This window comes from Mastigoproctus giganteus, chromosome 2, assembly GCF_048544385.1.
Source record: "Mastigoproctus giganteus isolate SK-2022 chromosome 2, ASM4854438v1, whole genome shotgun sequence".
Lineage (NCBI taxonomy): Eukaryota > Metazoa > Arthropoda > Arachnida > Uropygi > Thelyphonidae > Mastigoproctus > Mastigoproctus giganteus.
In genome coordinates, this window is record NC_143576.1 from 41,450,174 (window position 1) to 41,473,922 (window position 23,749).

At 37.5% G+C, this 23,749-nt stretch overlaps 1 protein-coding gene across 1 annotated transcript in view; it reads left to right on the forward strand.

The window, feature by feature from the left end:
• Positions 1-23,749, forward strand: part of Sik3 (Salt-inducible kinase 3) — a 474,358-nt gene that overhangs the window by 305,051 nt on the left and 145,558 nt on the right. Inside the window, exon 10 of the mRNA XM_090388735.1 lies at positions 6,205-6,517. Within this exon, the coding sequence (XP_090244861.1) occupies positions 6,205-6,517 (313 nt within the window). The remainder of the gene's footprint in view (positions 1-6,204; positions 6,518-23,749) is intronic.

Below are 23,749 nucleotides of genomic sequence, written 5' to 3' on the forward strand. Positions count from 1 at the left end.
CCCACTTCACAGAATTTAAAAACTGTCTGAGACCCCTGTAGTCACCTTTGCAAAAGTAAAAGCCCTTCCCTTTAGCCTTGATGGTAGTTACATCTTTAAGTAATTCCTATATGAATACGTTGTGATCACTGTCACCCAGTGGTTCCTTTAACTGCAAATTCTTAATGCATGAATAATCACTGCTGATAATCAGATCAAGAGTATTACTCCCTCTGGTTGCCTTTCGAACATGCTGCTGTAGAAAAGTCATCCAGTAAATCCACAAAAGTCTTGCTACTGTGTGAGTGACCAATCCACAAGTTCTAGTCAATATCTGGAAAGTTAAAATCCCCCATTATAAGACATTCTGATTTACTTGCCCACTCTGTTTCTCTGCACAATTGCTCTTTATACTCATCAGATTCATTAGGCCTATAACACACACCTACTCTCATTTTTCCTTTTGCAGTGGTTGTCACACCAAACAGATTCAAAACTGCATTGTCCACCAACATCAATTGGATACACTTCCGTAGATTTTATGTGTTTCCTAACTAACAGCATAACCCCTCTTCCCTTCCTGTCCTGTCTATCCTTTCTGTACACACACTGTACTCCCCAAATTCCAATTCTGCACTTCTTATATCTGCGTGATACCACGTCTGTGATATCCCAACAGTATCTGCCTTTGATGTCTTGACTAGCACTTCAAGCTCATCAAATTTATTAACTATACTCCTAGCATTGGTGTACTTGTAAGTATACATGCACCTGTTTCTACTCTTAGTTAACCTAATGCAGCCCATGTATTTACTTGTTCCACTATGACTCCCAGCAGTTTGGGAAATCTCCATTGGCTTGCTTTCCGTGCTGCTGCTCATTCTAATAGAAGTAGTGCAAGAATCACTTTTGCCTCTGCCTGTGTCCACTGTTAACCATCCGTTTGCGCATCCCCCCAACTAGCATTTTTCCGACCCACCTAACACTGCCTCAATAGCATCAGCAAATATTCTTGCTCCCTTTCTGTTAAGTGTACCCCATCCCTGTAGAAGCAGTCTCTCTTCTCAACAAGCACAGATCAGGCTGAAAAAAATTCTACCCCTTGAGCCTTGCACAATCTCTCCAGGGCCAAATTGATTGACAAGACTCTCATCATATACTCCCTCCTATCATGTCTAGGCAGAATTGCAGACACTGTCACATTCATTCCTAACTCGTGACTTTTTTTAAACATTATCCCTCTGTATAAGGCCATGGTTAGGTTGCATCTTGAGTACTGTATACAGGTCTTGTGTCCTCACTTTAGGAAGAATGTAGGTCTGCTGGAACAGGTGCAGAGAAGGATAACCAGATTGGTGAAGGGAACAAAAGGGTGCTCTTACCTAGAAAGGCTTCAGTTCTTCAAATTGCAGCACCTCGAGACCAAGCACCTTGTGGGGAGATCTTATTGAGTGTTTAAAGCCTTGAGTGGATTGCGTAAGCTTTATGTTGATGGTATTCTTCCAGTTGCCAAGACTACACACATGAGTTGCATAAATTGAAGTTGAGGAAGAATGGTTGCAGCAGGATAGATGTGCAGAAATTTACCTTCAGCGAGCAGGTGGTTTATTGTTGGAACAGGCTTCCATCTGCTGTTGTGGAAGTGGATGAGTTGAATAAATTCAAGGGAGAACTAGACAAATTATTGGAGGGTATGGATGGGTGAACTGCTTTATTTTTTATTTTTTATGTGCATTACTACTACTACTATTACTACTAAAACACCATATATGTGCTAACATCACCTCATATGCTGGCTTGTCTTAACTGAGACTGCTCTATTTTAATGTGTTGTTCTGTTAAGGTTTTATATGTTTGTTAAGGTCCTATTGGTAGCAGCTGAATGGCAACATTCAACTGCTACCAATAGTTGGCCTTTGCTTTTTTTTTTTTTTGCTAAGGTACATTGATGACATTACAGCCATCTAAAGCCATAGTGCTGAATTAAAGAATTAAATTCCTTCTCTTTCAGTGTCCTCACTTCCTTTCACCTTGAAATAAAATTTAAGATGGAAGTAGAGAACAGTGGCACCTTCCCATTCCTGAACATCAAACCCAAGGAAATATAGATGTCAATATACAAAAAATGAACAGCTACATGTCTTATACTAAACTACAGTTTTTGCTATCCACATAAAAAAATATAAATCTTTAAGTTCTACATCCTGAGATCCATTTGGATAAGTAACAATGTAATCCTCCAGCAGAACTAGATTGCATCATTAAAACTGTCCTTAGATGACAGGTTCCTTATCCATAAAGAAAACAGTAGACCAAGCTGTCAGCACAACTAATCAACTGAAACCTACTGAAAAAAAATTTAATGTCTGCATCCTATACTTGCCAGAAATTAGTGAAAAATTACCCAAATAAACAAAAAAGATCTACATTGGAGAATCATACAAATGTCTCTATACCAGATTGGACAAACGTAAAAAAAATTTCAATATGGAGGAGTCACTCAAATCAAACCTGACGGTATTCTATGCCTTCCAGTGCAGTGATCCATGGGAATTTGATAACATAGCAGTCCTTTCTACAGACCAACAAAACAATAGGAGAAAATTCAGAGCAGCATTTTGCACAACACCTTTTGAATCTAATTCCATAAACATAAACTAGGGAGTAAATTTTGCTCAACAATATCACAATATATTTAAGTACAAAGTAGAAGAGGAGTTTTAAAAAAATAAAAATAAAAAATCCACACCAGTACATGTACAATAGCATCTCCCCACCACAGATTTCAGCCTACCATAGTAACAGGTGTCAATAGGGTTTTGTAGTGAGGCCTCATTATCCTTAAGAGTAAGATTTCTTTAGTCTCAACCTTTCATGGTGCCTCCGTAGCCTGGTGGGCAGGAGCAGCAGTGCGTAGCACACGCTTCTTGATTAGACCAGGCTTCAAGCCCATGACCACCAAATACGGAGGATGCGGAAAGGTCAGGGAATGACAGCCGCATATCCCCGGAGCAATATGGCCTTAGTTGCTAATGCTCCTAAAAACCAAAAATAACAAATAACAACCTTTCATATTGTTTTTGGGTTCGGGGCTTTAATACCTGGCCACTCCTATGTTTTTTGGTTGAACCTTGATGAATGTATAAAACCTTAACAGCAGCACCTTGGATTTGAATTGAACAGTCTTAGACAAGAAAGCCAAGGTATGGGGTGCTAACAGTTATGAGGGGTGATCGATAAGTATTTACCCTCCCCAAGAAATATTTGAGTTAGGGATTTAAAACTTAGCTAGCACTTTCATCATCTGTGGATAAGCTCTTTATCAAATTCCTAACTTGAACATTTCTAGATGAGGGTAAATACTTATTGATCACTGCTCATATGCTGTTTTATATATAATTACTTTTTAAAATTTAGATTGTCATTTCATTTATTTGTGACTTAAATTGTAATAGTTTAATTTTTTATTAAATTAATTTATAAATTTAGTTTATCATTTTATTTCATTTATTTATGGCCATTATTTTCTAGTAAAATTGCAATATTGTAACTTTTTGAAATTGTTAAGAATATAAATTTAAATTTGCTCTATGTTCCCCTTATTTTAGCCCTGTATGAGCTGATGATGGGATCTGGCAAGGATCCTGAAATGTCACCCTTCTAATAAGTTTAAGAATTAGATCAAAAGCACTTAATTAATAAACTAACTTTGTTATTATCCACAAGGTGAAAGAGTAGTTCATTTCAAAATTATCTAGAGATTGGTGTTTATGGAAATGGCGTAGTTGAAGCTGTTCGTGTAAGTTTCTCAGACTTGAAGGTGAAATGTAGTGAGTTGTCATCATGAAAACTATGGATAGAATTTCTAGACAGTAGAAGAGAGTCATTAGTATATAAGATCAAAAGAGTGAGAGAAAGAACTGAACTTTGGGGAACACCAGCATTAGTGGAAAAGAAGACAGAGAGCTGCCTACCTACCATATTACCTGCAGTGAACGATCAGTGAGAAAACCGAATACCCATTTGCAAAAAACAGTTGGCACTCCATTTATAGGCCTAATGATGGGAGCTTGTTTAGAAGTATAAATTTAATGTGAAATGTATTTTTATATATTTAATAAAAATAATAATAAATACCTAATGAAATTTAAATACTGATCAAGACAAAAAATTCAGATATTGTCGGGATATCAGAACCATCCCTTTTATCACTTAGGTATCAGGGATATCAGGAATTTGAATATGGGGAGTACAATATGTACAAAAAAGACAGACAGGATGGGGGGGAGGGCTTATGCTTTTAAGAAGCACATAAAATCTGCACCATACAGTTAATAAAAATAATATTTTCGATTTTGTTGATACTTGATACTTGGGGGGGAAAAAACTCGTAAACCTGGGAACTCAAAGCAGGAACTGCCTGCATGTAAATTTGGATGTTGTTATTAATCAACTTTTCCTTAAGGATAAATGTACTTTACTTTGTTTTGATTCAAGGTATATACTTAAGTGTTAGTATTATTATTATTATTAGCCACATGGTACAGGGAAGCCTCAGGCTTCTGCTATACCAGTCAAAAAATAAAATAAAATAAAATAAAACTACCTATGTGATTCCCTCCTCACATAAATACCTACCCAGCTAACTTGGAATTTCCTTAAGTTATCATCTCAACACCCTCTTCCCCCCCCCCCTGCCATGGAGGCATATTATTCCAATAATTAACACCTCACTGGCTAAAAGAAAACTTCCTGTAATCCAGCCTAGACCCTTGCCACATAATTTGAATTTATGACTGTTCTGGATTCATTTATAACAGTGAAAATTTCATGCTCATTCATTGTGCTTTCTCCTATCAGAGCATTGCAGACCTCAATCAGATCCACTCTACGGTGTCTGGTTGCCAAGCTCTGTAATCCACATATTCAAAGTCTTTCCTTGTATGGATATAATAGTCAATCATAAATAAATGGTGAAATATGTATATTACAAAAGTATAAATATTTTGCATTCAGAGGCTATTCTGAATGCATAATTAACTTATAAGAAATATGACACATTCAGAAATTTGGTGTAGTGGATTCAGCATATTTTTACTTTTCACATATTAGTACATTGATTTATTGTGGTAACTTTTTCTTTTCTACTACTGCATTAATACAGCTCCTCAACCTTAGTACAATGAAAATATGTGGATACTGATGAGTTTTAAAAAAAAGAGAGAGAAAAAAAAAGGCATAAAAATTCAGATATGTGGAAAACATAGAAAAGGGTGTGATAATGGATTCTTTAACCCTTATTTAGTTTTTTAATTCAATCAAATACAGATAGACTATGCAGTGTCATTTATAATTTTTATTAAATTTTTTCTTTTGTTATATACCAATACATCTCATGCATTGGTGGACTTTTTTTTTTAATTTTCTTGGGTAAATATGGTATCAGACCAGACTATGGCAATGCTGCCATGTGTATGTGAAGATGTGGAGATAATGTATCCAGCAAAGCCAATCAGTAAAGTAATGAATATGCCCGCGTAGTTACAGTCCATATCCAGATGGTTAAGATTCTTCCGATGCTCTGTACACGTAAGCAGATCTAATTACCACCACCACTCTCTACACGTGAGAGTGTGATCTAACAGTGGAATCTGCATTTTTCCATTTAGATGGAAAACTACAGACTACAAACAGTATGTGATGGCAGGATAGTTCCTACCAAAATAGTTTAAATTAGCACAGCCAAGCTGTTTCACTCAAATGAAACTTGTTCAAAGACTAATAATAAGACAAATAAGCCAGGACCAAGAATTATTTTCATTATAATGAAACTTTTTTTTCAAAACAGTATTTGTTCTAAAGAAATTTTAGTGTATGTGTTTATTTGTACCTGAATTCAATAAAAATTGATGCATATATCCCAGATTCATTGTACTTATTGGCAGTGCCATTGTGGTATGGTAGGCATCCAGGCAAATGCCTAGGGCACCATTTGGGTAGGGGCGATTCTCAGTCGTGTGGATTATTTAATTTTAATTTAAAAAGGGCTCCAAATGCTTTATTTGCCTAAGACACAAAAATATCTCACGATGGCACTGCTTATTGGTAAGGTTGAAATGTGCTGGTTCACGTCAAGCCTAATCTTCTTTTTGTGTTTTCTTTCCCTCCCATTTAAGGAATAGCTCATTAAATGAACTTCAGTAAAAAATCCTATATATTTTACAGTATGGTGATATTGATCTGGAGTCTGATGAGGAAGAACACCATGCTGAGACTGTATCCCAGTATCAGGTGCTACGCCGTCATACAGTAGGTCCTGATAATACCGATACTCCAGAGACAGCTACGGGTGAGCTTTTCCCCATGAGAGCAGGTCCACTTTATGGCCCTACTTTGTATCCAGCTATGGTATTACCTCTGAGTGCCCTTCCTCATACTAATTTACCTCAGAATTTGCCTCTAGTTGAGAATCAGCCACCACAGATTTTCAGTGTAAAGGATCAACATTTATTAAAACCACCACCCATCCTTGGTGCAAGTAAGTTGGATAAATTGCATATAATTTTACTGATGTAATTTGAAGTCTAATTTTTTGTTCATATTTTTACCTTTCCCAAAAATTCTTTTGTAATTATTTTTATCTTCTTCTTCTTCTTCTACTTCTAATCACATAGCTCCCTGAGGAGCTATTGTGGCTACAAACAAATTCCTGCAACTGCATCGATCATGTGCTATACGAGTGGCATCACAAAATGTCATGCCCAAAAGTTCACTAATCCTGTCCTTCCACCTAGTGGAAGGATGGGATTACCCACTCTGCACCTCTTCCCCTCGATTTTTTTCTTCCATTATATTCTTCAACAGAAAGTTTTCCCTTCTTACTATATGACCAAAAAACTTAAGTTTTCTTTTGTTGATGCTATGAAGAAGAATTTTAGGCCTGCCAGTTTTATTTGATACCCACTCATTTGTTCTTCAGTCAAGGTAAGAAGTGCACAGTATTCTCCTGTAACACCACATTTCAAATGCCTCAATTTTCTTCCTGTCAACTCTCTTCATCCATCCTTCACATCCATAAGTGGCAACTGGAAAAATTGACGAATCAGCGATTCTCAGTTTTGTCTTTAAGGGCAGATCTTGATTTCTCCATAATTTTGTCAGATCACTGGCCAACATTTTAACAATTGCCTGTCGTCTCTTTACATCATTTGAGCAGTCACCATTTTTATTTATTCTTGATCCTAACTAATCAAATTCATCAACTTCTTTGACATCTTGCCCATTAATCATCACTTTACTGGAACCATGATTATCACCAATCACCATAATTTTAGTTTTACACACATTCCTTTTACAAACAATCCTTTTTTTCTCACTTGCTTCACATATTCTCCTCAGAGTTTCTTTAAGATGATCCTTGGAATTGCAGATTAGCACAGTATCATCTGCATGACAAACGTTATTTATCTTTAGTCCTCCAATTTCGATGCCAGTCTCTAAATCTTCCAAAGTGTCATGCAGAATATCTTCGGCATAAAGATTAAAAAGGTGTGGTGACAAAATACAGCCATGTCTGACACAGTTACCGATTTTGAAAAAGTCCTTGTTACCTTTCTGTTCCTGGTACAGTTGCTTAATCAGCTGAATTATGTGAATTGGGAATCCCATAATAGTTATTGTTTCCCATAGTTTCTCATGTTGAACCCAATCAAATGCTTTTGAATACTCTATAAAACACAAAACAACTGGAACATTTTCAATAATCAGTCATAGACTTAAAATTTGATCTCTGGTTCCTCTGCCCCTTCTGAGATCTGCTTGCTCTTCTGGCATTTCTTCTTCAACTTTTCTTGAAATTCTGTTTAGTATGATTTTAATCTTGCTAGTGTGAGAAATTAGGCTACTAATCCTGTAATTTGAGCAAATTTTCAGATCTCCTTTTTTTTGGTAAGGGAATGAAAATTGATTTCTTCCAATCTGATGGCCACCATCCCATTTCCCAAATCTTTACAATCATTATGTGAAAAAACTTGGCACTCACCTGTAGCTTTAATCAATTCTGCTAGGATTTCAGTAATTCCAGGTGACTTGCCACATGTCAGTTCTCTGATGGCTTTTTCAACTTCTTCCTTCAATGGAACTGGTTCATGGTCACACTCTTGAAAATGGGGTGGCAGATCGTTAGTGTCAGTAGGTGCTCTGAAGAGCTGTTCACAGTGCTCCTTCCACCTTCCTTTAATTGTGTTCTCCTCTGTTAAAATTTCCCCCTTGCAGTCCTTAATTACATTAAGTTTTGGACAGAACTTTTGTTTTAGGGACTTAATAACATCATACATCTTCTCAGTGTTGTTTTGTTTGTTGTGGTATTCAATTTCTTTACACTTTCGATTGATATAATCCTGTTTGTCCTGGCTTCAACAGTGTTTGATGACTTTACTCAGTTCCTGATACTCTTCATTTCCATGTACACCGTAGGCATTTGCAATTCTTCTCTGCTCAATAAGTTTAAAAGTGGCTTCTGTAATCCATGGGTTTGTGATCTTTGGCCTCTCTTTAATGTATCTATTTGCTGAATCCTTAAAAAATCCTTTTTGTATTTTCCCAAATTCCCTAGGCAGCATATTGTCATAAACCAATTCTAATAGAGCTTGAAAACGATTCCCTGTTTCAAGTATATAATTGTTTGAAATATTTTCTCCATCCAGTCATCTAGGGAAAACCACATTCGTGATCTTTTTCAGCTTAAACTTGAGAATCACGTGGAGTAGCTAAGATCACTGCCACAATCTGCTCCAGGAAGTGTCTTTGCTGTGATTACACTGGAATGCCACCTTTGTTGAATAAGGATGTAATCAATGTGATTCCTTGTTTTATGATCAGGAGATTTCCATGTACAGTCTTCTTGGGTGTTACATATAACGAGACTGTTCAGATGACAAAATTTATTTAAACTTTCTCCCCATTCATTTCTAGTGCCAAGACCAAACCTACCACATTGCGGACTAGAAGAAACTGTCTTGCCTACTTTTGCATTGAAATCACTCACGAGTATAAAAACGTCCTTTTTTTTTTTTTTTTTTTGGGGACCATATAAAGAATTGCTTGGAGATTTTCATAATAAACATCCATATCATCATCTGTGGATGTTGATGCCAGAGCATATGCGACTAAACTTATGAGGTTTACTGGTTGGCTCTGAAGTCTAACCGTCATCATTTTACTATTAATGGGATTGTATCCAAGAAGAGACCTTGAACATTCCTTATTCAAAATGACAATGACACCATGTTCTTTTACTTGGTTACTTCCAGAAAAAACAACCAAAAACCCATTTCCGGTTTTGAAATGACCTTTTCCTGTCCACATGACTTCAGTTGCTCCTAAATGTCAATTTTGTACCTATCCATTTCATTGATGACCATGTCCATCTTACTCTCTTTTGAACATTTTACGTTCCATGTGGCCTTCTTCTTCTTCCTTAAATTTAATTTCGCAGGGCGATTGCTTGTTTCAAGTGTGGCATCCGGGATCACGTTATTAATAACAGCTATATTGATTACTTTAATACAGCTGTTAATAATCTCTGAATAGTGATTTACATAATATTAGTGATATTACATAATTATTTCAGTGTAACAGAACACTTATGTAAACTGTGTGTACAGCAATGTCAGGAGTGTTATCCATAAAATGAATGCGTGAACTCCTGGTTAGGACAACTAGCACTGACATGATCTTGCTAAAAACTTGGTGCCATCCAGAATAGTGAAGCAAGTTTCGCTATTTCGCTTAAAGTTAAAATGGAGTTGCTTAAAGCAGTAGATGTAGGGGATTCTTCGAAAACAGAAATTTGTAAAAAGTTTGGAATTGCTAACTCTATGTTGTTGTTAGCAATCGAGACCAATGTACTGCAATGTTTGAGTGCAGTATATTTGAGCCGGATAGGAAACGGCCAAACACAAAGATTTGGAGGCGGCATTGCTTGTTTGGTTCAAACAAGCTAGGTCTCAGAATCTCCAATAGCGAGACCTCTATTAATGGAAAAAGCGGATGTGCTTGCAATTCAAATGGCCATTGAATTCACTGCAAATCCAGGTTGGGTGGAACATTTCAAGAAAAGAAACGGCATCATTTTTAAACATGTTTGTGGTGAAGCAAATCAAGTTTCAACGAGTATGACATCGGATTGGCTGCAGTCTACATAGCCCACAGTGCTTGAAGAATACAGTGCGAGAGATGTCTTTAACGCCGACAAGACAGGGTTGTTCTATCGCTGCTTATTCAATAAAACTTTATCATTTAAGGGACAGCAGTGTTCTGGCGGCAAAAAGTCCAAAGAGAGGATAACAGTGATGGTGGCTTGCAATTCAGAGAGATCTGAAAAGCTGCCATTATTTGTTATCGGGAAGAGCATAAATCTCCGCTGTTTTAAAAATGTAAAAAAAATAACTGCAAACAAGAATGCGTGGATGACCGCGACAACATTTACTGATTGCCTTTTGAATTTTGATAAGCACTTTTTACTCGAAAAGTGAAAAGTTGCCATGATTGTTGATAATTGTCCAGCTCGCTCTGAAGTGAGATTAAAAGCTATAAAGCTTATATTTTTGTCTCCAAACACTACGAGCATTTTACAGCCTTGTGATCAAGGCATAATACAGAATTTAAAATTTTATTACCAAAAACAATTGCTAAGAAAATATTTGGCAGCAATTGAAGCAAAAGAATATTTCTCTGTCAACTTATTGGATACATTGCATATGTTGCGCACTGCTTGGAATCTTGTAACACCAAAGACTATTGAAAATTGTTTTCGTCATGAGGGATTTTCCAAAATGATGGATTTAATACCTACTCAAGAATCTGAAGACAATCAAGAAGCTGAACCGACATTCAGTGAAATGTTTGGGCATATTTCATCTCTTTTATAAAGTTCGGTATCTTTGGATGAATTTGTCACAGTTGATGATACTAATTTGTGTACCGCGCCAATTTTAACAGATAGTGATATTTTGGATGTTTTACGGCCTATGGAAGTGGATCCCATGGGTGTAGATAGTGATGATAATGTAGGCAATGATGTCGATTTGTTAGTTCCTGTTCCTACTACATCAGAAATGCGAAAATTGATAAAAAGTATGTGCATATGTTTAGATGTACATACAAGTGGTGAAATGAGCCAAATGATGGCCGATATTATCTGTAGATAATAAGATGATGAATAACACGATGCAAAAAAATTATCAGATTTTTTTTACATATTGTATGTGTTTTTTTATCTGATGAAGTCAATGAACATGTTACGTGTTAGTAAATTGTGTTTGTAAAATGACCTTTGTGTAGTGTTATATAGTGCATAAAATGTAACTTGTTTAAACTTTCTATCTTAATTGTTTTGATTATTATGACATCAAAAACATTGGTGAGGTTTTTTTTTTTTTGTTGTTGTTTACTTCTTTTAACATGAAAAAATATTTCTGTCCTCGTGGTTTCATGTTAAATGACTTCCACTGTATTTGTACATTTCAAAATGAAACTTTTCATCCCCTGTGTTAATGTGACAGTTAACAAATCTCAATTAACTGTATTATGTCAACATGTAAAATTCTCAAGGGTTGTTGATTTTATATTTGTTCCCTGTGAGCTTCTCATAAGTGGTGTATGAGAAAGTTCTGAGACAACTAAAATATTTGGGAAATGAAGTTTACTGGCTATTTCTGCAGGTCCCCTTTGAAGCAGTCTTCTTGACATGTATACACAGATTCCAACTTGTAAATTTTTGGAGCATTCCTGAGAGGCTTCTTTTGGAATTGTTAATAGTTTCTATGTAGTGTTCTCAGTTATTTTCTCAACTAGTGCAAATCTGTGACCTTTCAATGGAGCTTTAAGCTTGTGACAACACACACGTGCATGTGCACAGAGCCAAAATTCAGTGAGTATAGCAGATGGAGAAACCACAGTGATGGAGTGCTTCACATGAAATTCTCAAATGAAAAGTACCAAGTGTGCAAGGGCATTGTCATGATGCAAGCACTGATTCACTAAAGCCCATTTTTCTGACCTTTTTTTCTCTGAGCAGCATCATTCATTCACCATAAAATTGTTTTGTGATGTTTCTGGTTCACTATTTGACCATGCGGAACAAATTCATGATGAAGAATGCCCTTAGAGTAAAAAAATATAAAGCTTCACATTTGATTGAGATTGTCTTTGCTCTTTTGGGCTTTGGAGAAGACAAGGTCTTCCATTGAAAAGGCTGGGCCTTTGTTTCTGGATCATATCCATACACCCATGATACCACCAGTATTTGTGATGGAAGAAACAAAGTGTGAGTCAGCAGCAGCACATTGACAAAGATCCTGATAAGTGAGATCTTGTTGCTCTTTATGATTATCAGTGATAATGCAAGGCACAAACTTGGCTGAAATGAATTGCATTCCTAAATCTTGTTTAAAATTGATTAGGGTATACCCCTTGGAAACATCACCATCTTTATGGATAGTTAAATGTCAATCACTCCTTATCAGATCACAAGCAAGAGTGATTTATTGAATCATTGATTTTTCCTGCTCTTTGTGATCAAACTATACTGAAATGTGTTGCATACCCAAATCTTGTATTAAAATTAGTATTCCCCATGAGGAATACCAGTTTCACCAGTAATTTTGTGGATGGTTAAACATCAGTTACTCCAGATCATATCACGATCAAGACCAATTGAATTGTTGGCTTTTGAAGATGAAGGGCAACCGGAGCAAGGCGATTGTTGTTGTTATTTGGTTTTTTAGGAGCATTAGCAACTAAGGCCATATTGCTCCGGGGATATGCGGTGGTCATTCCCTGACCTTTCCGTATTTGGTGGTCACGGGCCCGAACCGCAGTCTAATCAAGAAGTGTGTGCTACGCACTGCTGCTCCTGCCCACCTGGCTACGGAGGCGCCCCAGAGCAAGGATCATCTTCAATGCACAGGCAGCCCTCTTTAACCTTTGCAAACCACTAAACAGTCTTCAATCAACACACATAGCACATTCTCCAAAAGTCATTTTTAACATTTCGTAGGTTTGTGCTGCACCTTTCTCTAATTAGAAACAAAATCTGATGCAAATTCTCTGCTCAGTGAAATCGCTCCTTTTAAAATGCAATCAAAATATATCAAAAAATATACAAATTTACATTTAATTGAGTTGACTTGATTTTTGGGCCTTGGAGAAGACAGGATCTTCCATTGAGGATCTTTGGACCTTTGTTTCTGTGTCACAGCCATACACCCATGATTAAAGATAGATTTTCACAAAACACATAACACCTGTTCAGTGTGCACTAATTTAGACTTATTTTAGGAAATGGGTGACTCTTGTTATTAGGTCGATGAGTCACCAGATATGTACAAATTGGAGCAGTATGGTATTAAGGGGAAGTTGCTGCAATGGATGAAGGGATGGTTGAGTGGGAGATTGCAGAGAGTGGTAATAAATGGACACTGCTCTACATTGACTAATGTTATTAGTGGAGTCCCTCAGGTTTCGGTGCTGGGCCCATTCTTGTTTTGTGCATTTATCAATGATATTTATGAAGGTATATCAGGCTTAATGTCTAAGTTTGCAGATGATACAAAGGTTGGCAGAGTTGTTAATGACAATAAAGACAGTACGTTACTGCAACAGGATCTAAAAAAGTTAGACAGATGGGCTGAGAAGTGGCAACTGAAGTTTAACATTGACAAATACAAAGTACTGCATATGGGTAGTAGTAACTCAAGAGAAATGTAACAACTGTGTGGTGCTGCACTTGGGGAGGTGGAGAATGAAAAACACCTGTGGATAATTGTGCAGTCAGATATGAAGTTCTCTGAGCAGTGCAAATGGGCTGCCAGAGCAGGTCATGGAGTTTTGTCAGTGATATAAAAGAATTTTGCTAGCAGAGACAAGGAGGTGATTATCCCTTTATATAAGGCAATGGTCAGGCCACACCTTCAGTACTGCATATAGGTCTGGAGGCCTCATTTTAGGAAGGATGTAGAGTTGCTACAATGAGTACAGAGAAGGGCAACAGGATTGGTGAGAGGAACAAAGGTGTGCACTTATGAAGAAAGGATTAAATTCTGTGAGTTGCTGCATCTGAAGACTTAGGCACCTGCGAGGCAATCTGATTGAGGTGTATAAGGCCTTGAATGGTTGAACAGGCTCAATGCTGATAGGATTCTTCCTCTTGCTCAGATTACACACTTGAGGGAGCATAAATTCCAATTGAGGTTTGAAAGACAGTTTTTTAGATGCAGAGGAAGCAATATTTGTAATATGCTTATGCCATGAGAGATTAGAAATCAGTGTAATCTCCAAGAGAGATATATGATCTTGCATTAACATACAAGAGGAAAAGAGTGGGAGAAAGACCTGAACCTTGGGGAACAGCAGCATTAGTGGAGAAGTTAGAAGACAGAGAGTAATCTATCATCACCCATAGTGAGCAGTCAGGGAGAAAACTGGATACTCAATTACCAAAAACAATTGGCAATCCATAAAATCAAACCTTATTTAGAAGACCTTTATGCCAAACACGATCAAAAACCTTTGAAATGTCAAGAGCAACTGCTTGAGTTTCGCCAAACTTTTCCATTGAATTTTTTCAAAAATGGGTAACATAAGCCACAATATCACTAGTGGATTGACATTAATGTAATCCATACTGGCAATCATAGATAAGATGGAAGGTTCCTAGATAGTTTGAGTTGGCAGTTAATTGTTTTCTCTATTACTTTGGATGCCTCCGTAGCCAGGTGGGCTGGAGCAGCAGTGTGTAGCACACACCACGCTTCTTGATTAGACCTGGGTTTGAGCCCGTGACAACCAAATACAGAGGATGCGGAAAGGAAAGGGGATACTGCATATCCCCGGAGCAATATGGCATTAGTTGCTAATGCTCCTTAAAACAAAACAACAAACAAAAATCTATTACTTTGAAAAGAGTAGAGGTGAATGCAATAGATGATAATTGGATGGGATGGATTTGTCATCCTTTATAGGCACTGGCTGGATATGAGCAAATTTCCGAGCAGAAGGAAAAACACCTTTGTAATAAGGAAGTGAACAAAGGCAGAATAGAACAGGGGTAAGTTCAGGAGCACACGTTTTGAGAACAAGTGGAGAAATACCATCAGGACCTGGAGCTTTCTTAGCATCAAGATTGTTCAAAATCCTTCCCACATCCTTTTGATGAAAGACCACAGGAGGCATTGAATGGAACATACTGGGAATGATGGGAGGTGGTTTACCAAGATCATTAATACATGAATTGGAAGAAAAATAGGATGCTAGCAGGTCAGCTTTATCCTTGGCTGAAGTGGCGATAGAACCATCAAGTTGCGGCCAATAGCTTTGGCAAGAGACCAGAATGCTGTTTGTTTGTTATTTGGAGCATTAGCAACTAAGGCCATATTGCTCCAGGGATATGCGGTGGTCATTCCCTGACCTTTCCGCATCCTCCGTATTGGTGGTCACAGGCTCGAACCCCGGTCTAATCAAGAAGTGTGTGCTACGCACTGCTGCTCCTGCCCACCTGGCTACGGAGGCACCATTTGGCAAGAGACCAGAATACTCAGCTACTATTTGGACAAGAAGCAAGTTTTCTACTCTTAGCCTGTTTGAAATCTTGTTTGGACTGATTAATAACTACTTTACAATTGTTGCAAGCTTTGGTGTCGGCAGAAAATGAACTTGGAGATTTGAATTCAAGCCAATTACGATGTGCACATTCTTCTCTCAATTCCATCCCTACAAGAATAATTTCACTGACACAATCTGAGCAAATGTTGACATCAGAAGTTTTGAAACAGTAATCCAACCAAGGAAAAGAAGAAAAGAAATTACACAGATCATCCCATTTTGCCTTCTTGTAATACCAAACAACATGAGGTTGGAAATGGCCTTGAGAGAAAAGCTCTATTGGAGAAGAGACAGTCACCAAGTTGTGATCTGAGGTGCCTAGAGACCACTCACTCGACTGTGTTTGTGAGAAAAAGATCAAACGTGTTGGCTCTTTGGTCAGGATTGTCCGGTATTCTGGTAGGTAAATGAACAATCTGTGAGAGGTCGTTAGTAATTGCAAAAGCCTCAGCATCTCGACCTGGGTCCATATGACTAGAAAACGGAAGCCAGCTGGAGTTGCAAACATTAAAATCACAGAAGAAAATTACCTCACTATTAGGAAAGTTGGACTGGAGAAAGTCGAGTTTCAAAGAGTTCCAAGTGATTATTGGAGTTTGGAGACTGATAGAGGCAACAGATGAATTTGACAGAGTATGGGAGAGATTTTAAGCCAGAGAAGGTGCCACCATAGCCAGGTAGACAAGAGCAGCAGTGCGTAGCACACGCTTCTTGATTACACCGGGGTTCGAGCCCATGACCACCAAATGTGGAGGATGCAGAAAGGTCAGGAAATGATCACCGCATATCCCCGGAGCAATATGGCCTTAGTTGCTAATGCTCCTAAAAACCAAATAACAACAACAAGCCAGAGAAGATTGAAAAGAAGAGATTCCAAATTACTAAGTCTCTGACAGGGAATATCAGAACGGACATATGCACAAGTACCACATTTGAAGTGAAAGGAATCGTACAACAAATAATTCGGACAATTGAGATGAGCAGTGGTTGAATTAACCGATAATTGAGATTCTGTCAGAAAAGGTATGTGAGGTTTGGCAGACTGTAAGTGGAAATGGGGCTTAGAGGAGAACAGGTATCCTGTGTGTTATCAGACACTCAGCCTAAAACACTGATGGATCCAATATCTCTCTATTACAGAAGATTTAGGAGAAGTCCAGTTGGCCTGCCTCCCTAAAATCCACTCATGCACACCTTCTCGAGCTGGAAAAGGAATTAGAAAATGTGAATTGGAATATCATCGGTTTGGCTGAAACAAAAAGAAGAAATGAATCACTTATAAGTTTATCAAGTGGAAATCTGCTGTACACCAATGGAAACAGTGAAAGGAGTGAAGGTGGAGTTGGGTTTCTGGTCCATAAAGATTTTAAAAACAACATTTTGGAATTCAAAAGTACATCACCATGGGTGTCAAGACTAATACTCAAGATTTCTAAGAGGTACAAGCTAAAGGTTATAATGATTTATGCACCAACATCGAGCCATGATGATGAAGAGGTTGAAGAAATGTACACCGAAATTGAGTCTTCTAGATGAGCAGAAAACCCACGACACTATTCTTATGGGGTACTTCAATGCTAAGGTTGGAAAAAGGCAAAACAGCGCAGAAAGAGGAACTATAGGAAATTTTGGAATTGGTGAGAGAAATAAGAGGTGGAAGACGTGGAATTTGCAGAATCTCAAGGACTGTCAGTAATGAACACTTTTTTTCAAGAAAAGGGTGAACAGAAAGTGGACATGGAAGAGTCCAAATGGATTAACAACTAATGAAATCGACTTCATCCTCACTAACAGAAGATATATTGTGAATGATGTTACTGTCCTGAATAAGGTAAATGTTGGAAGTGATCACAGAATGGTAAGATGTACACTTGATATAGATGTAGGAAAGGAAAGGAAAAAACTGACTCGAGTAAATAATACAAAAGTCTTTGAGATAACAGAGGAGGAGAAAAAGCCGTATGTACTGGAACTTAAGAACAAGTTTGAGCTTCTGCAGACTGCTCAGGACCAAGATATCGATGAGGAATACTACAACTTTCTGAAAGTGATAAAGCCTAAGAAACCTATAGGGAAAAAGAAATCCAAAGAAGAAAAAATTAGTCAAGGAACACTTGTCATGATGAACCGAAGACAACAAATGAAGAGCAAGAAAAACACTGACAGGGAGAAAATTGAGTATACTGAGTTATGCAAAGCCATTAGAAAGAGACTCAGAGAGGACATAAGAAGATTTAACACATGAAAAGTAGAACAAACGTTAAGGGAAAACAGAGGATTTAAATGAGCAATAATACAGAAAGATAAATGATACTGAAACTGAAGAATAGCGATGGCGTACTTATAAACAGCAGAGAAGGCATAATTCAAATAGCAGAAGACTACTATAGAGAATTATACAAGAAGTGAGGGAATGATGCCAATAGTGGGGAAGATGGATTGCAAAGTAGCAACACATACGACATACCCGATATTCTTCCTGATGAGGTAGAACATGCATTGAAGAATCAGAAAGCCCTGGGGGAAGATGAAGTTACTGTAGAGTTGTTAAAATTGGGAGGAAGAGACATAACAGAAAAACTGGCAAGGCTCTTCACAAAGTGCATTAGAAAAGGTGTGACGCCTAAGCAGTGGAATAATGCAATCATAGTTTTGCTGCATGAGAAAGGAGATAAATCAGAAATTGGAAATTATAGACCAATTAGCAACATATACAAGTTGTTCACAAGGGTCATTAAAAACAGATTAGAAAGAATACTTGATGAGAATCAACCGAAAGAGCAAGCTGGCTTTAGGACAGGATTCTCGACTATAGATCACCTTCACGTAATATCACAGCTAATGGAGAAAGCAAATGAATATAAAACACCATTACGCATGGCATTTTTGGATTATGAAAAGGCTTTTGACTCCATACAGCATAAGGCAATGTTTCGGGCACTGGAAAGACAAGGCATAAATACCCTATATATTATGATTTTGAAGAAAATATATGAGAGTGCTACCTCCTTTATTAGACTAGACAAAGACAGTGGGAAATTTAAAATCGAGAAAGGAGTTCAACAAAGAGACTCAATATCTCCGAAGCTGTTTACTGCTGCCCATGAGGAAGCTTTCAGAAGATTAGACTGGTCGCAGAAAGGAGTCAATGTGAATGGAGAGTACCTAAACCATTTACGATTTGCAGATGACATTGTGGTCATAAGCCACGATCCCAAAGAATTAGAGGAAAATCTTAATCAGTTATGCACAGTTAGTAAGGATTTTGGACTACAGATGAATATGGCTAAAACAAAAGTAATGGTGAACGAATATGCCACAGAAAGGGAAATAATGATCGAAGGAGCTGTAATTGAAAAGGTGGAGTCATATACTTATCTGGGACAAGTTATTAGTTGTAATAATGATAAATGGCTGGAAGTCAAGAGAAGAATAAATTTTGGATGGATAGCATTCAGGAAATATAATCACATACTGAAGAGCAATATCCCAGTTTGTCTGAAACGTAAAATAATGAACCAATGTATACTCCCCACCATGACTTATGGAAGTGAAACTTGGGCACTCACCAAAAGAATGGAAGAGAAGCTGAGAATTACACAGCGAAGAATGGAACGAATTATATTGGGAATCAGACTGTTAGATAAAAAGAGAAACGCATGGATTAGGCAGCAAACTCAAGTAAAGGACATTCTTTTCAAAACTAAAGAACTAAAATGGTCTTGGACAGGACACATAGCTCGAAGACATGATGACAGATGGACTAAGAAAATAACAGAATGGTACCCAAGAGGAGCTAGAAGAAAACCTGGAAGACAAAGGCGGAGATGGATAGATGAAATTCATGAGTTTTTGGGTAGTGAATGGATGGCCAGTGCTCAAAACAGAAGGAACTGGAAATTTGCTGGAGAGGCCTTCATCCTGCACTGGATTCAAAATGGCTGATGATGATGATGATGAAGTGGAAATGGACATCATTAAGATTCGAACTGAGACCACATATATTTGTGAAATGAATGAGGAAGTGTATGGAAGGTTTAGATGTTTTCACAGATAAGTTTGCTCTGTTAGTTTGATGATTCATGGTGTATTCAGTAGGAAGAAAAAGGTGGGGGGGGGACATACTGCATGAAGTAATGAAATTTTTGGATATGACATACACATGGTAAGAATATACCCAGATCCTCGACAATGCCCCCCGCATACACACTACTCGGACTCCCTCCAGTCACTATCTGGCAGAGTAGAGGTAGCAAGTTTATACACTAGCTGATCCACAAGCCTCCTAAAGAGTTACGAATAGGTTACGGTCCAGTGTACTAACTAGCTTGCCTCCAAATACCGTTTTACATCTCTACCCTCAAAATGTAAGGAAGATTGGATCTCACCATGATGTCCATCATATCCTCAAAAGACATCAATCATACTGCATGATGGAAGAGATGGGGGAGGGTTTACCGGAGCTTTGCTCTGAAGACTAAACATGAGTTCCAATACTTCAAGCCTCCAATAAGCAAAGTGGTGGGTTCCACACCTCAGCCCCTGCTTACGCACCTGGGTGGTCACCCACAGTGTGCTGCTAGGTGTCGTATTTCAGGACTTGCACATGGGGGTTATACCCAGTGGTGAGCTATAGTGGGCGCACGAGAGCCCATCATTATTTTTTTTGAAAATTTGCAAGTCCATTGTTGAGATGATCATTTATTTTACGAATGAAATCCTGAGTGCAATTATTGAGTATACAGAGCCGAAACTAGGGTGGGGCGAGTAGGGCCCCATTCCCAGCATTTTAATGCCACAATCGATTGGTTATGTATTTTAAAATTGCTTCATTTTTGATTTAATTACAGTGGAACCTCTGTTTAACGAACTTCTTTATAGCGAATTTTTTTGATTCTCCTTGGAACATTTAAAATAGTTTCCGTTGAACAAAGAAAATTTCCATGTAACGAACGGATTAGGAGACACAACTTTGTATGCATTGTTCTCACCTCTGGTCTTTAAGCAATTTAGGTAATTAGAAAGTGCAAATTAAGGGTGAAAGGGATTACCGTTGCACAATGTTAGTGGTGTCCGTAAAACCTATGCAGTCACATACCGAGAAGTCTCGCTAGTCAGTACGTTTTCCATAACCAGCCAGAGGATTAAGAAGATTCTCAACACAGATTATAGCCTCTGGTCAACCTGTGTTGTGGTTACCCCTAACTCTGACAAACGGGCATATGTTTTTCAGAGAAGTGAGTGATCCATTCCTTCCAGTAAATTTCTCCTGTCTGTGTACATGGTCATAGTAGCTGAATATCCGTGTGATTCCGACATTTTGCGCTGTATTCAAAGAACTAGTAGCAACATAGAGGTGGAATGGGTTGAGGCAACTAAGATATATCTTTATATTATATAAACTTTACGAAAATGAAGTTTTGGCAGATTTTGAAACTTTGTCAAGCCTTTCACTGTGTAGAAAATGTTCTAAAATATAATGGCATACAGGCAATAATTAAAAAAAAAAAAAAAAAACTGCTTTACCAATCTCCAAAAAACTAGCATGAATTAAGGATGATTGCTAAAAAACTTGATGTGGAAACAAAGATTGGTCGTGTGTTCAGGCCACGATGAGCAGCTTGTAGCTTGCGGATGGTAATTGATTAAAGGAATTATCCTGCATTGTGCAAACATTTTGAATCAGAAATGAAATATTCCAGATTGTTAAATCGACTTTTAAGTCTGGAATTTCTTAACCATATAGCACTAATGATCAATATCCTGCAGCTCTATTTCCTTTCAGAAGTTCTACAGAATCACAAAGATTCGTAAAAGCATATAAATTAATTATTCGAACTATCAATGCTATTGCTAATTTGAAAAATTCTGAAGGAAATTATGAAGCTAAAGTTGAGAGCATGTTGAAGTGGAAAGAATTTGAAGGAATCAAAAGTAAGAACAGTAAAATTATCTTGTGACAAGTTATTAAATGCATTGTTTTATCCTTAAAGGATAAGTTATTAAAATATGAAATAAAAATTAATAATTTTAGAGAGTTTGTCGAAAACAGTTTATCTTAAAAATCGAGTGAAATTAGCTTTTCAATTAAGAAAGCCAGAAAATATCTTTGAAACCATTGCAATTAGTAGTGCTGAAGCTGAGTGAGCTTTCAGAGTAATGAATAATGTTGTGACAATTAAACACGTTGCAGATTATGATGACCATACATCTAAATGGAAAACCATTGCTTCAATTTGATCCGGATCATTACGTCAGATCATTCCTCTGTAATCGTTGCTCAGCTATTGAGCAAAGCAGATCGACAATAAATATTAATAAAGAAGTAAATTGGCAAATTTTAGAATTAATTTTTCTTGAATATTTGTGAAATTTTTTTTTTCATGTAATCTGTGATTTTTTTTTTTTTGTGTACTTTTTCTAGAAAGTTTGTTTTTTATGTAATATTTGTTTTTATATTGTGGAATGTTCTGTGTTAGTTTTTATGTTATTTGTGATATGGGAAATTTTCATGTTATTTTTTATTCGCAATATTAAAATTTTATCATGAAAAAATTGTATCCATTATATTTCCCTAGTTGTTAAAAAAAAAAAAGACAAATAAAAAAGTTGCCCGTGTGCCGAGCATGCACGGTAGATGGTTTATGCGAAACATCCTTTGCGTTTCTTTTAGGTATTTTGATTCGTATATATTGATTATGAAATAAAAGAGCTTTTTTATTCTAAATATTTTATTGATCATTCACAGATTTTTATAATTTCTGGAAGCCAAGATACAATGGATTTATGATAACTAAAGTAAGAGATGTATACTCGCGAGTGCAGTGTATCTCACTATATCTGTGAAACAGCACTGACAATCTTGTAGTTGAATCGACATACGCAGCTGTTAGGGGGAACCTAACAATCGAATGTAATGAAAATGCAAGACGAAAAAAGAAATTGTTGACAAATATTTGTATTGTTGCAATCATAATTACTGCAGTAGTAACTTCAGGCAGCATGATTGTGACGTCATACTATTCAAAAATTCTAAAAGGTTAGAACTCGAGACACTGTCGTATCCAGTTATCATTGTAAGGCGAGGCATGATGACCAGGTTTTTTTAGTTTTTTTTTTTTTTTTAGATATACCTAGGAACGTTTTACACATTCATTTATATGCTTGGTTAAGAGGGTAATAAGCCACATCTGTCCCCCCCCCCAAATCCGGTCCTGACTCGAGATATCATACTGGTCATGAAAAACGCGTCACATGCTCTAATCACACTACTAGTAGTGCGAGCGTGGGAAGCGCCTCTAGTGGAAGCTACGGGTGCGTCACTTCCATGACCGATCAAATTTACTCGCTAGAAAGTCAGAAAAACTGCAAGCTCATTGTTAAAATATTCACAGCTCACCACTGGTTATACCTACGTTTACTAACAGTCCCACAATCACGAAGGTGCAAGCAGAGGATTTGGCTGGCTCAGACTAACCAGACTTCGCTGAAATTAGGTGCACTTGACTTGGGTGTTACCTAAATATCAGTTCCGTAAGTGTTTTAGATTCCCAGGTAGCAATCACAGCTTGGCATATCTGAGAGAATGTCTGTGACATCCTCAAAGACCCAACAGCTGTTTAATATTCTTCATCTGAAGGGGATTTACAACATTTGAATACAATGTTGCACCTTCGTTACATGTTCCTGTGATTGGCCTATTTCCGTCATGCTGATGGAATTAATCAATTTCATTTCTTTCATTCAGTGAATTATTTATAGGTGCATGTGCTTTAGTATCCGCACACAATTAAAAAGATTTATGCACAGCTCAGAGGGAACAGGTATTCTGTGTATTATCAGACACTCAGTCTAAAACACTGATGGATCCAATATCTTTCTATTACAGAAGATTTAGGAGAAGTCCAGTTGGCCTGCCTCCCTAAAATCCACTCATGCACACCTTGTCGATGGTAAGCCCTGTTATGTCGCTTAGGTGGCAACGAACGTGTAGAGTGGTTCTCTTCAAGACACCTGGTCAGCGTGAAGAGGAAAAGACCAAACCATCCAGCATAAGACAGCACGACGAAACAAATGGCCCTCAGTCCCCAGAGGCTTTCACTCCCCC